We start from the raw sequence: 18,256 nt of genomic DNA, 5'->3' as shown, positions 1-18,256 counted from the left end.
CTTCGGGACGTGAAGATTGGTGATTACGGTCCTATATGGTTTACGAAGATGTTGACACGACAGGATTGGATTGAAGATTCTGTAAGTAAACATATATTCTTTTATTATTATAATATAATTTTAGTTTATTTAATTTACTATTGTAACTGCTCATTTGTATCATTATATGGAGCATGTAGATGCATGTGTCCATATGCTTAGGAGGCGATGCCACTTCTTTCTAGAAATGTTTCCATAGAGAGATATCATTCTTTCCACCTATGTGGTTGGGATTATCCATGGCGCTTGGAAAACACACAAGGGTCCCAAGGCCGACTTCAAATGGGAAGATGATGTCCTCAACTACTGCAGAGGTGTTAAGGTACCATTATTTGGCTCTTGCTGTCATGTTTTGTTGTTATCGATAGATTGTCGATGAGTTCTCGATAATATGTAGTCTTGTGTGAGTTGCCATCAAATTTCCCTATTCTCGACTGATTATCAAAAGTTTCTCGATAGGTTCTCGATAGGAATAAGAAATTTTTTCTTACAATAATGTTTAGTTGTTATGGATAGATTCTCGATGAGTTTTCAACAAAATTTGGGTTAATTTTGATGATTATTGAATGTATCTCGATAGGTTCTTGATAGGATTAAGAAATTTTTCTTGCTACAATTTTAGTTATTATCGATAGATTCTCGATGAGTTCTTAATAATATTAAACCTTTGTGGGTTGCCGTCAAATATGGTTATTCTCGACTGTTTATCGAAACTATCTCGATAGGTTCTTGATAGAAATAAGAGTTTTTACGTGCTATGTTTAGTTGTTATCGTCATATTATCGACTGAATCAGTTGTTTGTCATTATTTTAATGGTACTATTTATACAGGACCAATTCTACCCAAAATGGAGGAAAAATGATTACCTTTACTTTATGTTGAATCTTCCAACAAATTCACATTGGGTAGCTGTTGAGGTAGACATCGAGTTGTGAAAAATAACAGTGTATGATTGTGATTCCACCATTTTCCCTAAAAAAGACTTAGCAGCCTTCATGAAGATGTGGCAAGATCTACTCCCTACGTTGTTCCATGCATGTGGAGAATTCCCAAACAACAACCAAATCCTTGCAGTTGAAATGAATGACTACAGCAAGCTTCTAAAGATGCATTTTGATAGAGTTAGTCACAAAATTGTTCTGAAGGCAAAAATCAGGTAACTTTGTTTTTTATTGTGCCTAATTATTTTTATTCTTACTTATTTTACACTAATTTCTTCATGGCTGCTTGATGCAGTGTTGATTGTAGTGTTTATTGTTGGAAATTATTTTACCAGGATCTTAGATCTACTCACAAGTATGTTGATTAACACCCTAAATATGAACTTTCTAAAAAGATGAAATAAACACATATAAAGTTTAGTAAACCTTACATTGGGTGCAGCGGAATAATATGACTCCTTCCGTTCAGATATCTAGCCCTTGATTCCTTTCTGTAGCACAGCATTATCAATATCTGAACCTGGATCTCTTTATCTGAATCTTTAGTGCTGAAACTCCTTCTTGCTGAAAGTCTTTCTTCACGATCTTCCTCACTATGGTTGAGGTATCACTTCCTGTGTGTGGGAACTATTCTCACACTAAGAATTTCGAAATTTCAATGAAGAATAAAGAGGAGAAGAGGTTGGCCAAAGATAGGGAGAGAGAGAGGCTCAAGTTTTTTTGAATCAGAAGTGTAATTTTTCTGAAGCCTTCACTATCTATTTATAGCATTCCACTAGGGTTAGGTTTGAATTATTTGGCATTAAAATAATTAAAATATCAATTTAAATTCCCTACAAAAGTGGTCGGCCATGCATAGTGGATTTGGGCCTCACTTTTTGCAATTTTGCAGTTTTATCTTTTCTGCATCTAATTTTCTCAAAAACGCCAATTTTCTAATTCAACCATTTAAATGCCAATTCTAACTATTTAATAACTATAAATAATTATTAAATAATATTGTCATTTATCATATTTATTACTTGAACCATACAAAGTATCATAATTAACAAATATGCCCCTAAAAATCTTTCTTTCAATTTCGCCCTTACTTAGTGAAAAATTCACAAATAGACATAGTCTAATTTGAGAATTATAATTGATTAATCAAAACCAATTATATGAGTCTTACAAGCAATATTATCTCAACTAGTGCGGGGACCATGGGTCTATATAACCGAGTTTCCAATAAGTAGATCAAGAATTTATTACTAAAATTCACTAACTTATTAATTCTTCGTTGAATCCACGCATAGAACTTAGAATTGCACTCTCAGTATATAGAAGGCTCTATATGTTCCACCATATAGACACATCATTAGTTATCCATTGTTATAATCCTAATTTGATCAATGATCCTCTATATGAATGATCTACACTGTAAAGGGATTAGATTACCGTTACACTCTACTGTTGGAATTTATTTTACTAGGATCTTAGATCTACCCACAAGTATGTTGTTTAAACACCCTAAATATGAACTTTCTAAAACGATAAATTAAACACATATAAAGTTAAGAAAACCTTACATTGATGCAGCGGAATTAATGTCTCCTTCCACTCAGATCTCTAACCCTTGTATCCTTTTTGTAGCAAAGTATAATCAAGATCTGAGCCCGAATGTCCTTCTTCTTCAAGTTTGATCCTTCACAGTCTTCCAATCTATGATTGAGTTACTGCTTGCTGTGTGTGGGCACTTACTCTCTCACTAGGGTTCGAAATTGATGAAGGGAAAAGAGAAGAGGGATTTCGCCCAGGTATAGAAAGTGGGGAAGGCTCAGTTTTTCTGAAGAGAGAAATTTCTGTCAGAAAGGCTTGTGAAAACTTGTGATTTGAATGAGCCATCACTTTCTATTTATAGGCAACTACTAGGTTTAGGTTAGGAATTATTTGGCATTAAAATAATAAAAATATTAATTTGAAAATCCACAATAAGTGGCCGGCCATGGTGTTGTAGTGGGCCCCACTTAATTTTGCAGTTTTATCAAATTTTATTTCTATTTTCTCAAAAACGCCAATTTTCCAATTCTAACCTTTTAAATGCCAAAACTAATTATTTAATAACTAAAATTGATTATTAAATAACATTGTCATTTAATTTAATTATTAATTAGACATATAAAGTCCATTAATAAATAAATAAACCTAGAAACTCTTTTCTTTACAATTTCACCCCTGCTTAGTGAAAATTCATAAAATTAGACATAGTCTAACTTTAGAATTATAATTGATCAATCACGAATCAATTAATGAGTCTTACAAGCAGAATGTTCTCAACTAGAATGGGGACCATGGATCTATATGCTGAGCTTCCAATAAGTGAACCAAATTTACCAAGTAAATTCCTACTTATTAATTCTTCGTTGAATCCACTCTTAGAACTTAGAATTGCAGTCTCAGACTTATATAGAGCATATTATATGTTCCATGACATCAATATGCTATCTCATTTAACCATTGTTATAATCTTATTGTGATTTAAAGATCCTCTAAATAGATGATCTACATCGAGATGGGATTTCTTTACCGTTCTCACCCCTCAATGTATTTTGCCCCTTCAAACACTTAGCTACTTGTAAATGGTGTTTAGTGATCTAATAATTAGTCAGATAAACAAGAGCTCATCCATTTACTTCTATTTGCTATGCTCGAAGGGAATCATCACTTGACTTCTATACACCAGTAGAAGCTATAGATTCCATATTTAGTTCAGCACTCCCACTCAATCATACTATCATGTTCCCAAAATATACGTATCACCCTGACCTAAAAGTAGGCTTAACTAATAAATCAAAAAACATGAATAGCACTCCTGAGTTGAGCCTAAGCATATCAGGATTTAGATTCTTTTAATCTTAAGATCAACCACTGATATTGACTTGGAAAGATATGTATAACGGTAAGTTTGTAATATCTTAACTTAGTTGCAATATCGGTCCAGAACTCCATACATTCGAAACTAGTATACTTTACTAATGTCCTGGAAAGAACATAACACTTACTCCAAGTGTAAGTATACATCATCGCTGATTATCACATTAGTGTAAACCCAATAACACTGATCAAACAAGGACCAAATCTTTTGATTCATATGATCACAATCACATTCCACTGTGTTGACGATACTGTAATTGTAAATAAACATATGATCTGGATTTAACTGATTTTGTGTGTAAATGTAATAAATATATTTAAACCATTAGCATGTAGAATTCATGCAAACATCAATCACTTCAAATTTCTTATATTGATAACTAATCAGATTGTAAAGAGTTTTATTTAGGGCATAAAACCCAACAAACTCCCACTTGCACTAATATAAAACAAACTGTGCAAATAGATCAATCTGATGTCTTGATCTTCAGATCAAGTGTAGTATATTTGAATCCACCCAAACTTCTGGAAACTAGTTCATAAATACTTATGAAACATCCTTTACTATATGCTTTACTCATCAAGGGATACTGAAATCTTTACTGTTTTTAAAAGTACATCTGAATAAACAGAAGACATATCTCTCATATTTTAAAATATGTAATTGAGATAATACAGTGTAGACTTTTCTTCAGTGATATAACTTTCTTGGATTTCGAATACACAAAGTTATAATTCTTCTCTGGTAGAGCTTGAATTATTATACAATAATTCCTCCACCCCCAAAGTAAATACCATCTCATAGGTTTCGAGAATTAGATGGTGAGATACAAGGACAACTGATACACAGTTCCTTAATATCTATCATATAGATCACTTTCATAAATCTTTCTTGACTATCTTCTAATGTTCCCTATTTGATTACATCTCAGATAGCTCCCACTCAATAGTAGATGTCTGGTTAAATAATACTTTTAACCTCTGATTGTTTAGAGAGTTACCTAGTTGTGACTTTTGTATTAGTCTAAAACTTTAAGTTAAGACTAAGTCATCAACATAGCAGACTAGTATTTGAATTGAAAAATACATGCCAGAGATAAAGTAATCAAAATTAAGATGCCATCAAATTTTATGAGGATTAAGAATTCTTGGTTCAAGTTATTCGAATGGACTGAACTAGAGTTCTTTATCTTATTCTCATAATTCTGATAAGTTATACCTATCCATGTGAATAGTTAGATTTGCTTTTCAGTAGAGTTCTTAAGTACCTATCACAAGTTCAACCTAATGAAGATGGGTATAGAATTTTAAAATTCTCCCACTCAATTAAGGTAGTGTGAAACTTTAACAAAGAACTTTCAAAGGTATCAAACTTTTACTTACAACAGTAAAATCAAAATGGAACATACAATCAAGATCAAGAATTTATATTGATAATAGCTGACTCATTATATTACTTCCATGTTTAAAGAAGATATGTGTTACATAGGGAATTGTGGAATATGCTCCACCCCTAAGAATATACATATAGGGTACTTGTGGATAACCTCCACCCCTAAGTATATAGAGATTATGATCCACCCTTAAAGGTTGTAAAGATCATGATTCTCTTAGTGTGATAGAGTTTATGTGGAGTTGAATACTATCCAGAGTTCATTAGATATAAAAGATCGTTGAACTGAATAGTTTTCTTAACTTTTCTCCACCCCTATCAGATCAAAAGATCCTTTTATTAAACAAATTCTTAATAATTGTATGAGAATTAACAATTATTGATAAACATAGAAATAGTTTCTAGTGTTTATTTATTATAACTCTACGAAGAGTTGTAAATATAATAGAATTTGCATCAATAATAAAAACACTTACACATACAAACATACAAATATAATGTGGTAATTGTTGATGAAGATAAAATGAATGAAGCTCAATCTCATATTTGCAATGATGATTTCGAAAATAAAGAATACTTTATTAATAATAAAATAAAAAATGTATTGCAACAATATGAGAAAAACATGGATAAATATCCCTAACTAAAATTTGAAATCCAAATTGTCTTTAAACTAAAACAATTAATTCAAAAATAAATTGAAGAGCTTCATCTTCATCTGGACGATTTCACCCTTTGGTCCAGCTTTCTGATCCAACTCATCTGAGTTCAAGTAGCTTGGCCTATAAGAAGAAGAAAACAAATAAACAAAGTTAGTCCAGAATCATAAATCCAATTGGATAACAATTCACTAAAACTCTTAAAGTTTATAAATAGAAATACCTTGTTTCTTTGCAAGAAGTTTAGGACACTGGGGTTTCCAATGACCTTTCTCATTGCAGTAGAAACACTTTCCATTAAGTGTAGCATCACCAGAAGGAACAACCTTTTTATTCTTCATGGCTTTTGTTCGCTTCTTGGTGTTCTTCCACTTCTTCTTCGATTTGGGCTTCGAAGCAGAGGCAACATTTGCTTCAGGTTTTATCGTCCCATTACCATTCCCAGGATTGTGAGGTTTACTCCCTTTCTTCTTGGGTCTTCCAATCAAATTTTCATAAGTTTGAAGGTCATTGACTATTTCATGAAAGTCAATTTCCTTCTTATTCATGACATAATTTGAAGTGTATGGTAGAAATGCTGGAGTTAGGCTATTCAAGATAAGACTTACTTCAGTAGCACTATCCATTTCAGCACCATGATCATGGGCTTCTTGGAAATAACTTGACATAAGGAGAACATGGTCACGCACGTTTTGATGAGGTTCCATCCGTGCATTAATGTACTTCTTAGTCGTGTCAAAGCGTGACTGAAGTGATGCCTTACCGAATAGCTCATTTAACTTCGTCATAACTTCAGCAGCCTTCTCGGTTTTAGAAAACCGAGTTTTGAGGGTGTCAACCATGCTAGAAAGCATAAAGTATAGAGCTTTGTCAATTGCTTTCTGCCAACGCTCATACTTTTCTTTCACAGCTTTGGATGCATTGTCCCCAGGCACTTCAGGTGATGGATCAGTTAAAACAAACAAGGCACTTTCTCCTATGAGAGCAATATTAATGTTCTCATTCCACTTATTAAAGTTAGATCCATTCAGCTTATTTTCAGTCAACAGTGATAACATGGGATTCATTTTGATAATACAGGATACTACAAAATAATAGAAATCAACAAATAGAAATTAATAATGGTTTAACACAAAATCAATTCAGAAATTATAAGCACATAGCAAGTAGGAATGATATGAGAAAATACTTAAAAAATTCAATCCTAAATAATTTCCAAGGTTTTTCAACAAACTGATATCAATGTCCCGTTTAGGCGAGAGTCAAAGCTACCATCCATTGAATAGAGTTGTCAGCTCATCTAAAATGTTAAACATTCTAGCAACCTTTTATTCGATCAAGATTGGAATCCAGCGTTGTCCCGTTTAGGCGAGAGTCAAGGCTATTCTATCTTATGAGCTTCTACTATTGTTTCGCAATTTGTAAGTCAAATATGGTCGCCACCATTAGGGTGATCTATACCATATAAAACACTTACAAACTACTTATCATTCGAGATTAAACGGTGCGAAATTGCTAATCAACGTTCCTCCATTAGGGAGGATAACTCACTAAAACAAACGCGGTGTAAAACCCACAATGGAGATCAAATATATTAATAATAATAAAGCTCATTCTTTAAAATGTATTTTCTTTATTATTCTAATAAGTAAATTCTCATTAAATTCAAAATTTAGAATTGAAATTCAAAAATAAGAATTTAATATAATATTTATAAAATTACACTTAGATGGTGATTGAAATAAAATTAATTATTTCCATCTTAGTAATAATCTTAAATATAAATATTAAGGAAATTAATTTAATTTGAATTAAATTAGATTAATTAGCAACTTAAAAATTTCCTTTGAGAATATAATTATTGAATTCGAAAATTAAGTATATATTAAAAAAAAAATATGTACAAATTTCAAAAAATAATAAAAATTAGAAAAGAAATACTTCAAGCAAAAATATCACCCATCTAGATTTTCTTTTGACTAGTTAATTCAATTTCTAATAATATATATATATTAAATTCATTTATTTTAAGTTAATCAATTAAATAAAAAAATTATTGATTTGAGTTGGTCCAAGAATTAATTAAAATAAATAATTAATTTACAACTCAATCTATTTTTCAAGACAAAAATTCGAAAATATTGCATAATTAAAATGCAATTTTTCGAAATTGATTAATAAAATAAAGAAAAATATATATTGAAAATTATGTAAATATAAGTTGAAAAATTAAATTTCAACCTAAAAATAATTTTCTATTTAATTAAGTGTCATGAAAAATAAATATTTAAGTATCATGATGAAAATCAACTTAGATATTTAAATTTTTCAAGTTAATTAAATGTATTAAATTCAAGAAATAAATAATTAAGTGTAGAGAAGGCTTAATTATTAATTTCTATTTAATACTAGGAAAAATTTACTTAATAAAATTGTACCAAAATTAATTATTTAAATAATTAATTTCACAAAGTATATTATTTTCCTATTTAAATATTAGAAATAATAAGTAGTCTAAAAATTACTATCTAGAAAATATCTTATTTGACTAAGTATCTTTCAAAAATTTGAAAAATATCTAATTTAAGTTATATAGAAAAAATCTAAAACTTAAATAATTTCAAATTTAGATTTAATTAAATATCAAAAATTAAGTTGTAACCACTTAATTTGAAGATATCTTTTTAAGTTAATATTCGAAAAGATATTAACCTAAAAAATATCTAAAATATTTCATTTTAAGTTAATATTCGAAAAGATATTAACTTAAAAAATATCTTAAGAATCTTTAATAACTAATGCCTAGGATTCCTCAACTTAATTTAAATTTAAATAAAATATTCAAATTTAAGTTAGATAAGAAAAATCAGTTGATACAACTAATTTATAACTTAAATAGGAATATTTAATTAAATAAGCTCCAGAAAGAATCTTAGTTAGTTAAAATTCTTTATTTAATTAAATACAAGAAAAATACAAATAGTTTGTCTAGAAATAATATCTAAAACTAAAAGTGTTTTTCTTAAAATTAACTTTAAAATATTAAAATGAAAATAAATTTCATATATTTTAAAAGTTAATTATGTTGCTAATTCAATTTTATTAGGTCAAACTAATATAATTAACCTAGTACAGTTATTCAAATCAGGCAAATGGGCCTTCACAATTGGGGTAGTTCATGTGAGGGGGTGCTGGATTCAGTATGTCGTACCCACTTCTATGGCTCCCAACTCTCACACAAGGCCCAAAAGAGAGGAATTTAACCTTAAAATAAATAACTGTTATTAATTGAATAGGTCCAAAAACTAAATGGACCTAAATAAAATCTATCATGGTGTGACATTTTATTTAGCAACAACCTATATGCATCTATATAATAAAATAAACACATAGGCTCACACAGGTACACACTTGGATGGATCCTATCATGTTGCTAGGTCATACACAGATGAAAGAAGATTGTAAAATTTACCTGTTACAAATTATTAACTTGACCAAGGGAGCCATCAGATCATTAGATCTGGCAAAAAGTAACCATGGCTATTTGCAATCAAGTAATAATAGGTTTTGAAAACTTACACACAAGCTAAAACCATATACTCCTGCAACAAGGTTAGCTGGATAGTTGGAAGTAGGATTTATTTAATTTTAAATAAATAAATTTCGAAAATAAATATTTAAATAAAAAAATAAAAAATAAAATTTAATTTTTGAAAAAAATTTAAAAAAATGTAATTATTTTTTAAAATAAAAGGAAATATTTATTTAAATTTCGAAATTATAAAAAATAAATATTTAAAACCAAACCTACAATTTTGAAAAATTAGGTTTCAACCAACCTAAATATCATTTCGAAAACTTGCTAACTACTTTTTAAAAATTAAATGTTATTTTATAAATAAAAAATTAAATAAAAATTAGAAAAGATAAATTAAATATCTTTTTCAGATTTTAAATTTAATTTGAATAAATAAAATAACAAAATTTAAAAGTTAGCAAAATATCTTACATCCATTTAAAATTACATGATTATAGTTATCTTAGTTTAAATTTAAATAAGGTCAAATTATTTAAAAAAAAAAATTAGTTTAAAAATATTTAAAAATCTGACCTTAAATTTAAAAATAAGATAAGATATAATCAAATTTAAAAATAGGATAGATAATCAAGCAAAAAGATAGATATTTACTAATTTCAAATTCAAATTACACTATTATCATGAATTAAATTCAAAAAATATTAAATTAATTCATTATGATAATTAGAGTTGAATTAGGAATAGTAAATCTATAAATACAAAACTACACAAAAAAATCAGAAGTTAATTCCATGAAAAAGCATGAAAAAACGAAGAAAAACGAAAAAATTGTGAGCTGTACGGACAATTTCGCGATCGCAGGAAAATTTCAGCACAACTCCGATTTTTTCGAATCTTCAAAAAATCATAACTAATTCAAATTAAATCGAAATTGAGTTCTTTAAAAAAGTAACTTGCTTAATTTTTTTCCATACTATCCAATAAAAATAATTCCAGAAACAGTATCGCAATTATTTTTCACGAAAATTTACAAACACCAATCAATCATCAAATAACACTCAATACAACATGATACCATCCAAAAAATAAACAAACAATCGTTTTAAAGTCCAAATTTCTTGTAAGTAAATCAATTACCATGGCTATGAGGCCAGTTGTTGAAATTTATTTTACCAGGATCTTAGATCTACTCACAAGTATGTTGTTTAAACACCCTAACTATGAACTTTCTAAATCGATAAATTAAACACATATAAAGTTAAGAAAACCTTACATTGATGCAGCGGAATTAATGTCTCATTCCACTCAGATCTCTAACCCTTGTATCCTTTCTGTAGCAGAGTATAATCAAGAACTGAGCCCGAATGTCCTTCTTCTTCAAGTTTGATCCTTCACAGTCTTCCAATCTATGATTGAGTTACTGCTTGCTGTGTGTGGGCACTTACTCTCTCACTAGGGTTCGAAATTGATGAAGGGACAAGAGAAGAGAGATTTTGGCCAGGTATAGAAAGTGGGGAAGGCTCAGTTTTTCTGAAGAGAGAAATTTCTATCAGAAAGGCTTGTGAAAACTTGTGATTTGACTGAGCCATCACTTTCTATTTATAGGCAACGACTAGGTTTAGGTTAGGAATTATTTGACATTAAAATAATAAAAATATTAATTTGAAAATCCACAATAAGTGGTCGGCCATGGTGTTGTAGTGGGCCCCACTTAATTTTGCAGTTTTATTTCTATTTTCTCAAAAACGCCAATTTTCCAATTCTAACCTTTTAAATGCCAAAACTAATTATTTAATAACTAAAATAGATTATTACATAATATTGTCATTTAATTTAATTATTAATTAGACATATAAAGTCCATTAATAAATAAATAAACCTAGAAACTCTTTTCTTTACAATTTCACCCCTGCTTCGTGAAAATTCATAAAATTAGACATAGTCTAACTTTAGAATTATAATTGATCAATCACGAATGAATTAATGAGTCGTACAAGCAGAATGTTCTCAACTAGAATGGGGACCATGGATCTATATGCTGAGCTTCCAATAAGTGAACCAAATTTACCAAGTAAATTCCTACTTATTAATTCTTCGTTGAATCCACTCTTAGAACTTAGAATTGCACTCTCAGACTTATATAGAGCATATTATATGTTCCATGACATCAATATGCTATCTCATTTAACCATTGTTATAATCTTATTGTGATTTAAAGATCCTCTAAATAGATGATCTACATCGAGATGGGATTTCTTTACCGTTCTCACCCCTCAATGTATTTTTCCCCTTAAAACACTTAGCTACTTGTAAATGGTGTTTAGTGATCTAATAATTAGTCAGATAAACAAGAGCTCATCCATTTACTTCTATTTGCTATGCTCGAAGGGAATCATCACTTGACTTCTATACACCAGTAGAAGCTATAGATTCCATATTTATGTTCAGCACTCCCACTCTTTTTTTTTTTTTTTTTTGAAAATAAGCGTAGTTATATATAAAAGAAACTAGTCCTCTCGGTCATTACACAAAATGTTCTCCGGTAAAGAGTCGATCGGAATAGATCCGTACATCTGGTTGTTAAAAGCCCAATAAGCCACATTATGGGCCATAAAATTACAAGACCTACTAATGTTAGAGAAATTACAACCAATGAAAAAAGGAGAAGACTTAGTGCAAAATGAGACATAGTTCTCTAGAGCCCAATGGGACGCCTTCCCATTAAGGGCGTTGATCACTATCCTCGAGTCACTCTCCACTATTATAAACTTATGCTGGAGCTCTATCGCCAAGCAGCAGGCTGCAGCTTCTCCACAAAGAGCATCACAGAAACCCAACCGGGACGTGTGAACACTCATCACCCTTCCCAGATGATTCCTTGCAACAACAGCTAAACACATACTCTCTAATCCCACACGAACATTACAATTAAATTTGATCCACTCCAGAGGTGGTGGGATCCAGCTATCCCTCACCAACGGCGAAGGACTCGGCAAAAAGGTAGTATGTATCTCTGCAAAAGAAGAACAAATAATGTCAATGCATTTCAGAATATCCGGAGGGATGTTGTTGTGAACAGCATCATTTCGCATCCGCCAGATATTGTCAACAACAATGGACGCATAGAGAAAGACATCCTCAGCCTTAACACCTCTATTATTAAGGCTCCAGATGAACTTCACCCAATCCCAGACTCGAATGCCCGAATCACACATAGGAAAAATACCCCAAGGAGACGAAGGCCACAAGTGCATCGCCACATCACAAGTAAGAAAGAGATGCTCCATGGTTTCCTCCCCCCCTCCACAGAGAGGACATTTTGAATCATCAATCGGAAATCTTTTTCTAATGACTGCTCTAACCGGAAGGGCATTAGAGAGGATACACCACCAAAGAACCTTTTGGCGCTCCATAATTTTACTATTCCAGAGTTTATTCCACAGAGAAGGAGCGACATCGCAGTAGGGGGCTCTCTCCAAAGCCTGGGCAAGGTAAGCAGATTTGCAAGAGAATTGCCCATTACTTTCCAAAGTCCATAACCAACTATCCTTGCCACTACCTGGAGGAAATCCATCCTTAAGAATAGCTGAAATGGTCTCGTGGTCAAAGAGATTATGAAGCTTTCCCATATCCCACCCACCCCCGGGTGTCAAGAGATCAGCAACATAATTGTTATCCTGCACCACACCTTCTTTTGGTTTCGGAACAAAACCTTTCAAGTGAGGGATCCAAGGATCCCTCCAGATACTAATATCTCTTCCATCTGCCACCCTTTTACACGCTCCTTTCCGAAGGATTGTGCTTGCTTTAACTACATTCTTCCAAAACCAGGAGTCAGAATCTTTATAACTACAGTTGAGAAACTCTCTCCCCCTCAGGTACTTGGCCTCCAGGATCTTAGAGCATAACGACTGCTTTCCTGATAATAAGTTCCATCCCCACTTAGCCAAAAAGGCAAGATTCATTTCCCTCGTTTTCCGAAAACCCAGTCCTCCCAACGATTTGGGAAGGCAAAGTTTGTCCCATGCTCTAAGATGAAGACCATGGTTTCCTTTCTCAAAACCCCACCAGAAATCACGAATTAGACCATCAATCCGATTCACAAGGCGATTAGACAATTTAGTCGTTTGCATGGCATAGATAGGCATAGACAAGCCCACCGACTTAATAAGAGTAGCCCGGCCGCCTTTTGATAGAGTTTTGGCCTTCCAGCCTTGTAACTTTGACGTGAGATTGTCAAGAATGAAGTTAAAATCAGCATCTTTTTGTCTAGATCTGAAGAGGGGTAATCCCAAATACTTAGTAACCCCTTCAGGAGAATCTAAACCCAGAGCTTCTTTAATTCCTCTCCTCATGCCATCAGGGGTATTCTTGCTAAAGAATATGGAAGTCTTAAGCTTATTGACCTTCTGCCCAGACCACTCGCAAAACTTCTCAAGACAATTCCAAAAGCCTTTGGCCTCAAGTAAGTTGGCACGACCAACCAGAATTAGGTCATCCGCAAAGAAAACATGGGATAGCACCGGGCCCCCTCTACTTAATTTAATACCATGAATAATTCCTTTTCCTAACTCTTCCTCCAACAGCCTAGACAGCACTTCCGCTGCACAGATGAACAGATAGGGAGATAACGGGTCCCCTTGACGAAGGCCACAAGAAGGAAGAATCTTACCAACAGGGCCACCGTTAAGGCAAATATTGAGGGAAGAAGTGGTAATACATTGAGAAACCCAACTACAGAATTGTTGTGGAAATCCGAAATTCTGTAGAACGTGATCAATAAATTTCCAGCTCACTCTATCATAAGCTTTAACAAGGTCAATCTTGATCGCAAAAAAACCCTCTTTACCTTTCTTCCTATTGAAGGAATGAATGATTTCTTGCACCATAACATTGTTATCCTGGATATTCCTTCCTGGAACAAACGTAGCTTGAGTAGGGCATATTAGAGAAGGAAGAATAGGTTTTAATCTATTTGCAATAATCTTCGATATAACCTTATACAGCACATTGTAGAGAGAGATAGGTCTGAAATGGTTTGGTTTCTTCGGGTTCTGCATTTTAGGTATGAGAACAACATTCGTCGAATTAACCCCCTGTGCATTCGACCATTGACAAAGAAATCTTCAACAGCATCGCAAAAGTCATCTCCAACGGACTCCCAGTAGTGTTTGAAGAAAAGCACTGACATTCCATCAGGGCCGGGAGCCTTGTGGTTACTCATGGCAAACAAGGTTCTTCTAATCTCTTCACGGGAAGGACAACAAACAACATCAGCTTGATTCTCAATAGAAATCTTCTCTCGAAATAGATGACCACAGTCCATCAGTCGATTACTATCAGAACTAGAAAAAATGTTATTGAAAAAGTCCAGGAATTCGTGTCCTATCAGCGTTCGGTCATTAATCCATTCATTGTTTTTATTCAGAATGCATTCAATGGCATTTCTTCTTCCTCTTATAGCAGCAGAAAGGAAGAAAAATTTAGAGCATTTATCACCATCCTTAAGCCACGAAATCCTAGCCCTTTGCTTCCAATAAATCGCTTTTTTGGCTCGGGCTTCATTCAATCTTCGTCTAACTTCAATCTCTGAATTCCAGTTTCTGGAACCAGCTGGTAGTTGTTGCATTTGGTCCAGATTTTGTTCTAGCTCTCGAATGACCCCGTCGATTTTACCAAATTGGGTTCTATTCCATTGAAGGAGGGCTACCCGAGTAGCGCCAATCTTTTTAAAAACTCGAGCAGGGGCCCAAGGATGGGCCACCGAATCCCAGGCATTGGCAACAATAAGGTTGCTTCTGCAATCCCGCGTCCAACTTTCCTCAAACTTGAAACATCTGGAGAATTTAGGACCAATTCCTCCCGTGTCCAAGCATAAAGGTCTGTGGTCAGAAGTACTCGTCTGAACAGACCACAAAGCAGTTTTTGGAAACAGCTGAAGCCACGCTCCATTCACAATGCCTTTATCCAGAGCAGATTTCACATGGTTTTTCCCAGATCGATGATTATCCCAGGTCATCATATCTCCTTGAATATGCATATTTATTAGGCCACGAGACTCCACTAGTTGAGAAATGAAAGGGATGAAAGGGTCACGTCCCATAGATCCTTCCTGCTCCGAGGGACTAAGAACAAAATTAGTATCCCCAAAAAATCAGCCAAGGACCACCAAATCTATCCCCTAGCGCCATAATCTCTGAGCAGAAGTGTTTTTTTGCATGATTATAAGGCGGACCATACACACACGAGAGGAGCCACGGGTGGGAAGGGGGGTCCGAATAGACAAGCCCCGAAATATGGTTACGAGAGCAAGAAATACATTCAAAACAAAATCCAGACTTCCAAGCTAATATAATACCTCCCGCAATACCAATAGGCGGCACAAAAACATTAAAGTAAAAATGAGAGGCTTTTAGAATACGTACCAGCGGATTAGCATCCACCTTGAGCTCAGTCAAAAAAACAAAATCAGGAGAGCGCGATCTGAGCAGAGACTTCAGCTCGCGAACTGTAGAGGTCTGCCCCAACCCTCTACAGTTCCAGGCTACACCTCTCATGGCTCCTGTGGAGGAGATATGACATTCTCCTCCACAGGGTTAACCGAGTGCACGGAAAGACTGGAACCAGATTCTTCAATTACAAAAGAGCCAATCAGATTGCTCCTCCTAACTCCATTATTACAGCTTGGCGAGCTCGACACCTCAGTAGGTTCTTCAGAAATATCATCAAACTCTGCCTTCGACCCAAGGTCCCTCTCACAAATGTCCCAGGGAAAGTCTCTAACAACATCCGGGTGACGTCTAACGATTTTGTTAGGACGGGTGTAGAGTGAAGCGGAGCCCTCAAATTTCCTTTTCTTGAAAGGAGTGGTACGCTCATTAGTTTCCGACGATGGCTTCACTCCAATATCACCTCCAATTTTCTTAATTTCATACAAATCCAATTTCCCAAAATGCTTAAGATCAAAAAGTAACTCTTCTTGTGCTTTAAGAAAATGAGATAAAGCTCTCTCCTCATCATCTTGGTTCACGGCTCCACTAGCAAAAATCTCTTGTGAATTATTTTTATTCACCAAATCCACCAATTCACTCCCATTCCCACGAGGCCCAACATTACCCTCAAAACTTTCCTTACCAATTAAATCCTTAAAGACAATCGGCCTCACTAAATTAATGGACCCATCAGTCCATTTATGTTCCAAATCTTTCCCACGGCCTGGCCCACCAACCATAACACCCTCACTAGCAAAACCCACATTACTTATCATTTCAAGCCTTTTACTCAAGTGAACCTCTCTACTCGGCCCAACAACCCCAAGGCCCAACCCACTCTTGTCATTACTCGGCCCACCTTCCAATATTACAACATCAGTACACAACCCACCATTGACCAACGGCTCTCCAGGACATTCTACTAATTTCGAGGACTCTAAACAGGGAAAGGACTCAGACAACTTTCCCTTAAGATTCAAATTCACATCAACCTCTTTACCACTAACGGCAACAACTGAAGCACGCTCGCCTGAACCCGCCTTCTCTTTCACGCCATCCACGGCCTTGGGGACCCAAACGGCAACCGCACCATGGTGGTGCACTGAACGAGGACCACGAGAAGTCGCTTTCGTCTTACGCAGAGCCACCGCCGACGAAGACGCACCAGCAACCACTTCCATTCCGACGGCTGGGTGTGCGATCAAAGGAGGAGCACGCCGCCTCAACCGAAGACCATGGGCCGAGGATGAAGAAGCCCTCAAAGGAGCAGACAAATTCTTGGATTTCCCAGCAAAGCAGTCCAAATACAGAGAATCAGTATTTAACCAAGGTCCAAATAAGTGGAAGGATCGACCATGCATATCCGAAACCGTGTTTGGGGCTGAAAGAGTACACTCCGAACGTTGGTGCCCCAACCGTCCACAGAAGTAACAGAAAGCTCCAACTTTTTCATATTTAAATTGAACCCACACATTCTCCTCATCGCCTACGTTGATGAAGCAACCTGAGAAAAGAGGCTTCTCAATGTCAATCTCCACCAACACTCTTAGCCATTTCGCCCACGATGCGGGGTTTTCCTCGTCCAAATCCACAACCACTACGTTGCCCACCCGAGCTCCCAGTTTATTACCATTGGTGACAGAGAAAAATTCCACGGGGAGTTTATGAATCTGGACCCAAAGGCGGGTATGGTAGAATAGTGAACCAATCTGCACACTCGGTTCCCAAGATTTGAGTAAAAGAAGCTTACCACGGATGTTCCACGGGCTCCTAAGAAGAGCCCAGTTCCTATCATCCACCTTTTCAAAAATCAGTTCAAAGGAGTTGTTATTGATGGTGGTTGCAAGAACCGGGACCACACGAGCAGGGCGCTTCCACACGTTTTTCACAAGGTCAATAATGAAGCTTTCCTTCACGTGCACAAGGGATAGCACTTTACCAAAGAGACACAGATTAGTTAAGCTTTTGACAGTGGAATCACAGGGAGTTAATGACAAAGTAGCCTCATCATGGGACATATTTTTACCAACCACTGAACCAGAGTTACCCACCAACTCCATACCAAACAATAAATGAGAACCACACAGGATTTACCACACCACAGAAAAGGGAAAAAAAACCAAAATCCCACAAACAAAGGAAAGCAAACACAGTGATATTGGAGGAAACAAAGGAACAAAAAAGGGGGGGGGGGGGAGGAAATTGAAACAGTGAAACTGGAAAGGAGAGGAAAAGAAAGGAAAGTCAAATAGCAACAAAAGAAAAAGAGATGGCAAACAAA

At 34.5% G+C, this 18,256-nt stretch overlaps 1 protein-coding gene across 1 annotated transcript; it reads right to left on the bottom strand.

Annotated features, from left to right (window-relative positions):
• Positions 1-11,991: 11,991 nt before the first annotated feature.
• LOC133036015 (uncharacterized) lies at positions 11,992-16,041 on the bottom strand. Its single transcript, XM_061112482.1, has 3 exons — positions 15,910-16,041; positions 14,563-15,596; positions 11,992-14,455 (listed from the first exon to the last, which is right to left on the bottom strand). The coding sequence occupies exons 1-3, from the start codon at positions 16,039-16,041 to the stop codon at positions 11,992-11,994; spliced, it is 3,630 nt and encodes a 1,209-aa protein (XP_060968465.1).
• Positions 16,042-18,256: the final 2,215 nt, after the last annotated feature.

The sequence above is a fragment of the Cannabis sativa genome, chromosome 3 (assembly GCF_029168945.1).
Source record: "Cannabis sativa cultivar Pink pepper isolate KNU-18-1 chromosome 3, ASM2916894v1, whole genome shotgun sequence".
Lineage (NCBI taxonomy): Eukaryota > Viridiplantae > Streptophyta > Magnoliopsida > Rosales > Cannabaceae > Cannabis > Cannabis sativa.
The sequence above is the reverse complement of the archived record's forward strand: the minus strand, read 5'-3'. Positions and strand labels throughout refer to the sequence as shown.

Coding starts and splice junctions, on each gene's coding strand:
- LOC133036015 (XM_061112482.1), bottom strand. CDS start 16,041: ATGAGAGGTGTAGCCTGGAACTGTAGAGGGTTGGGGCAGACCTCTACA. Junction 15,597..15,909: donor AGGTGGATGCTAATCCGCTG/GTACGTATTCTA, acceptor CCCTCGGAGCAG/GAAGGATCTATGGGACGTGA. Junction 14,456..14,562: donor AGGGGGTTAATTCGACGAAT/GTTGTTCTCATA, acceptor TATTGCAAATAG/ATTAAAACCTATTCTTCCTT.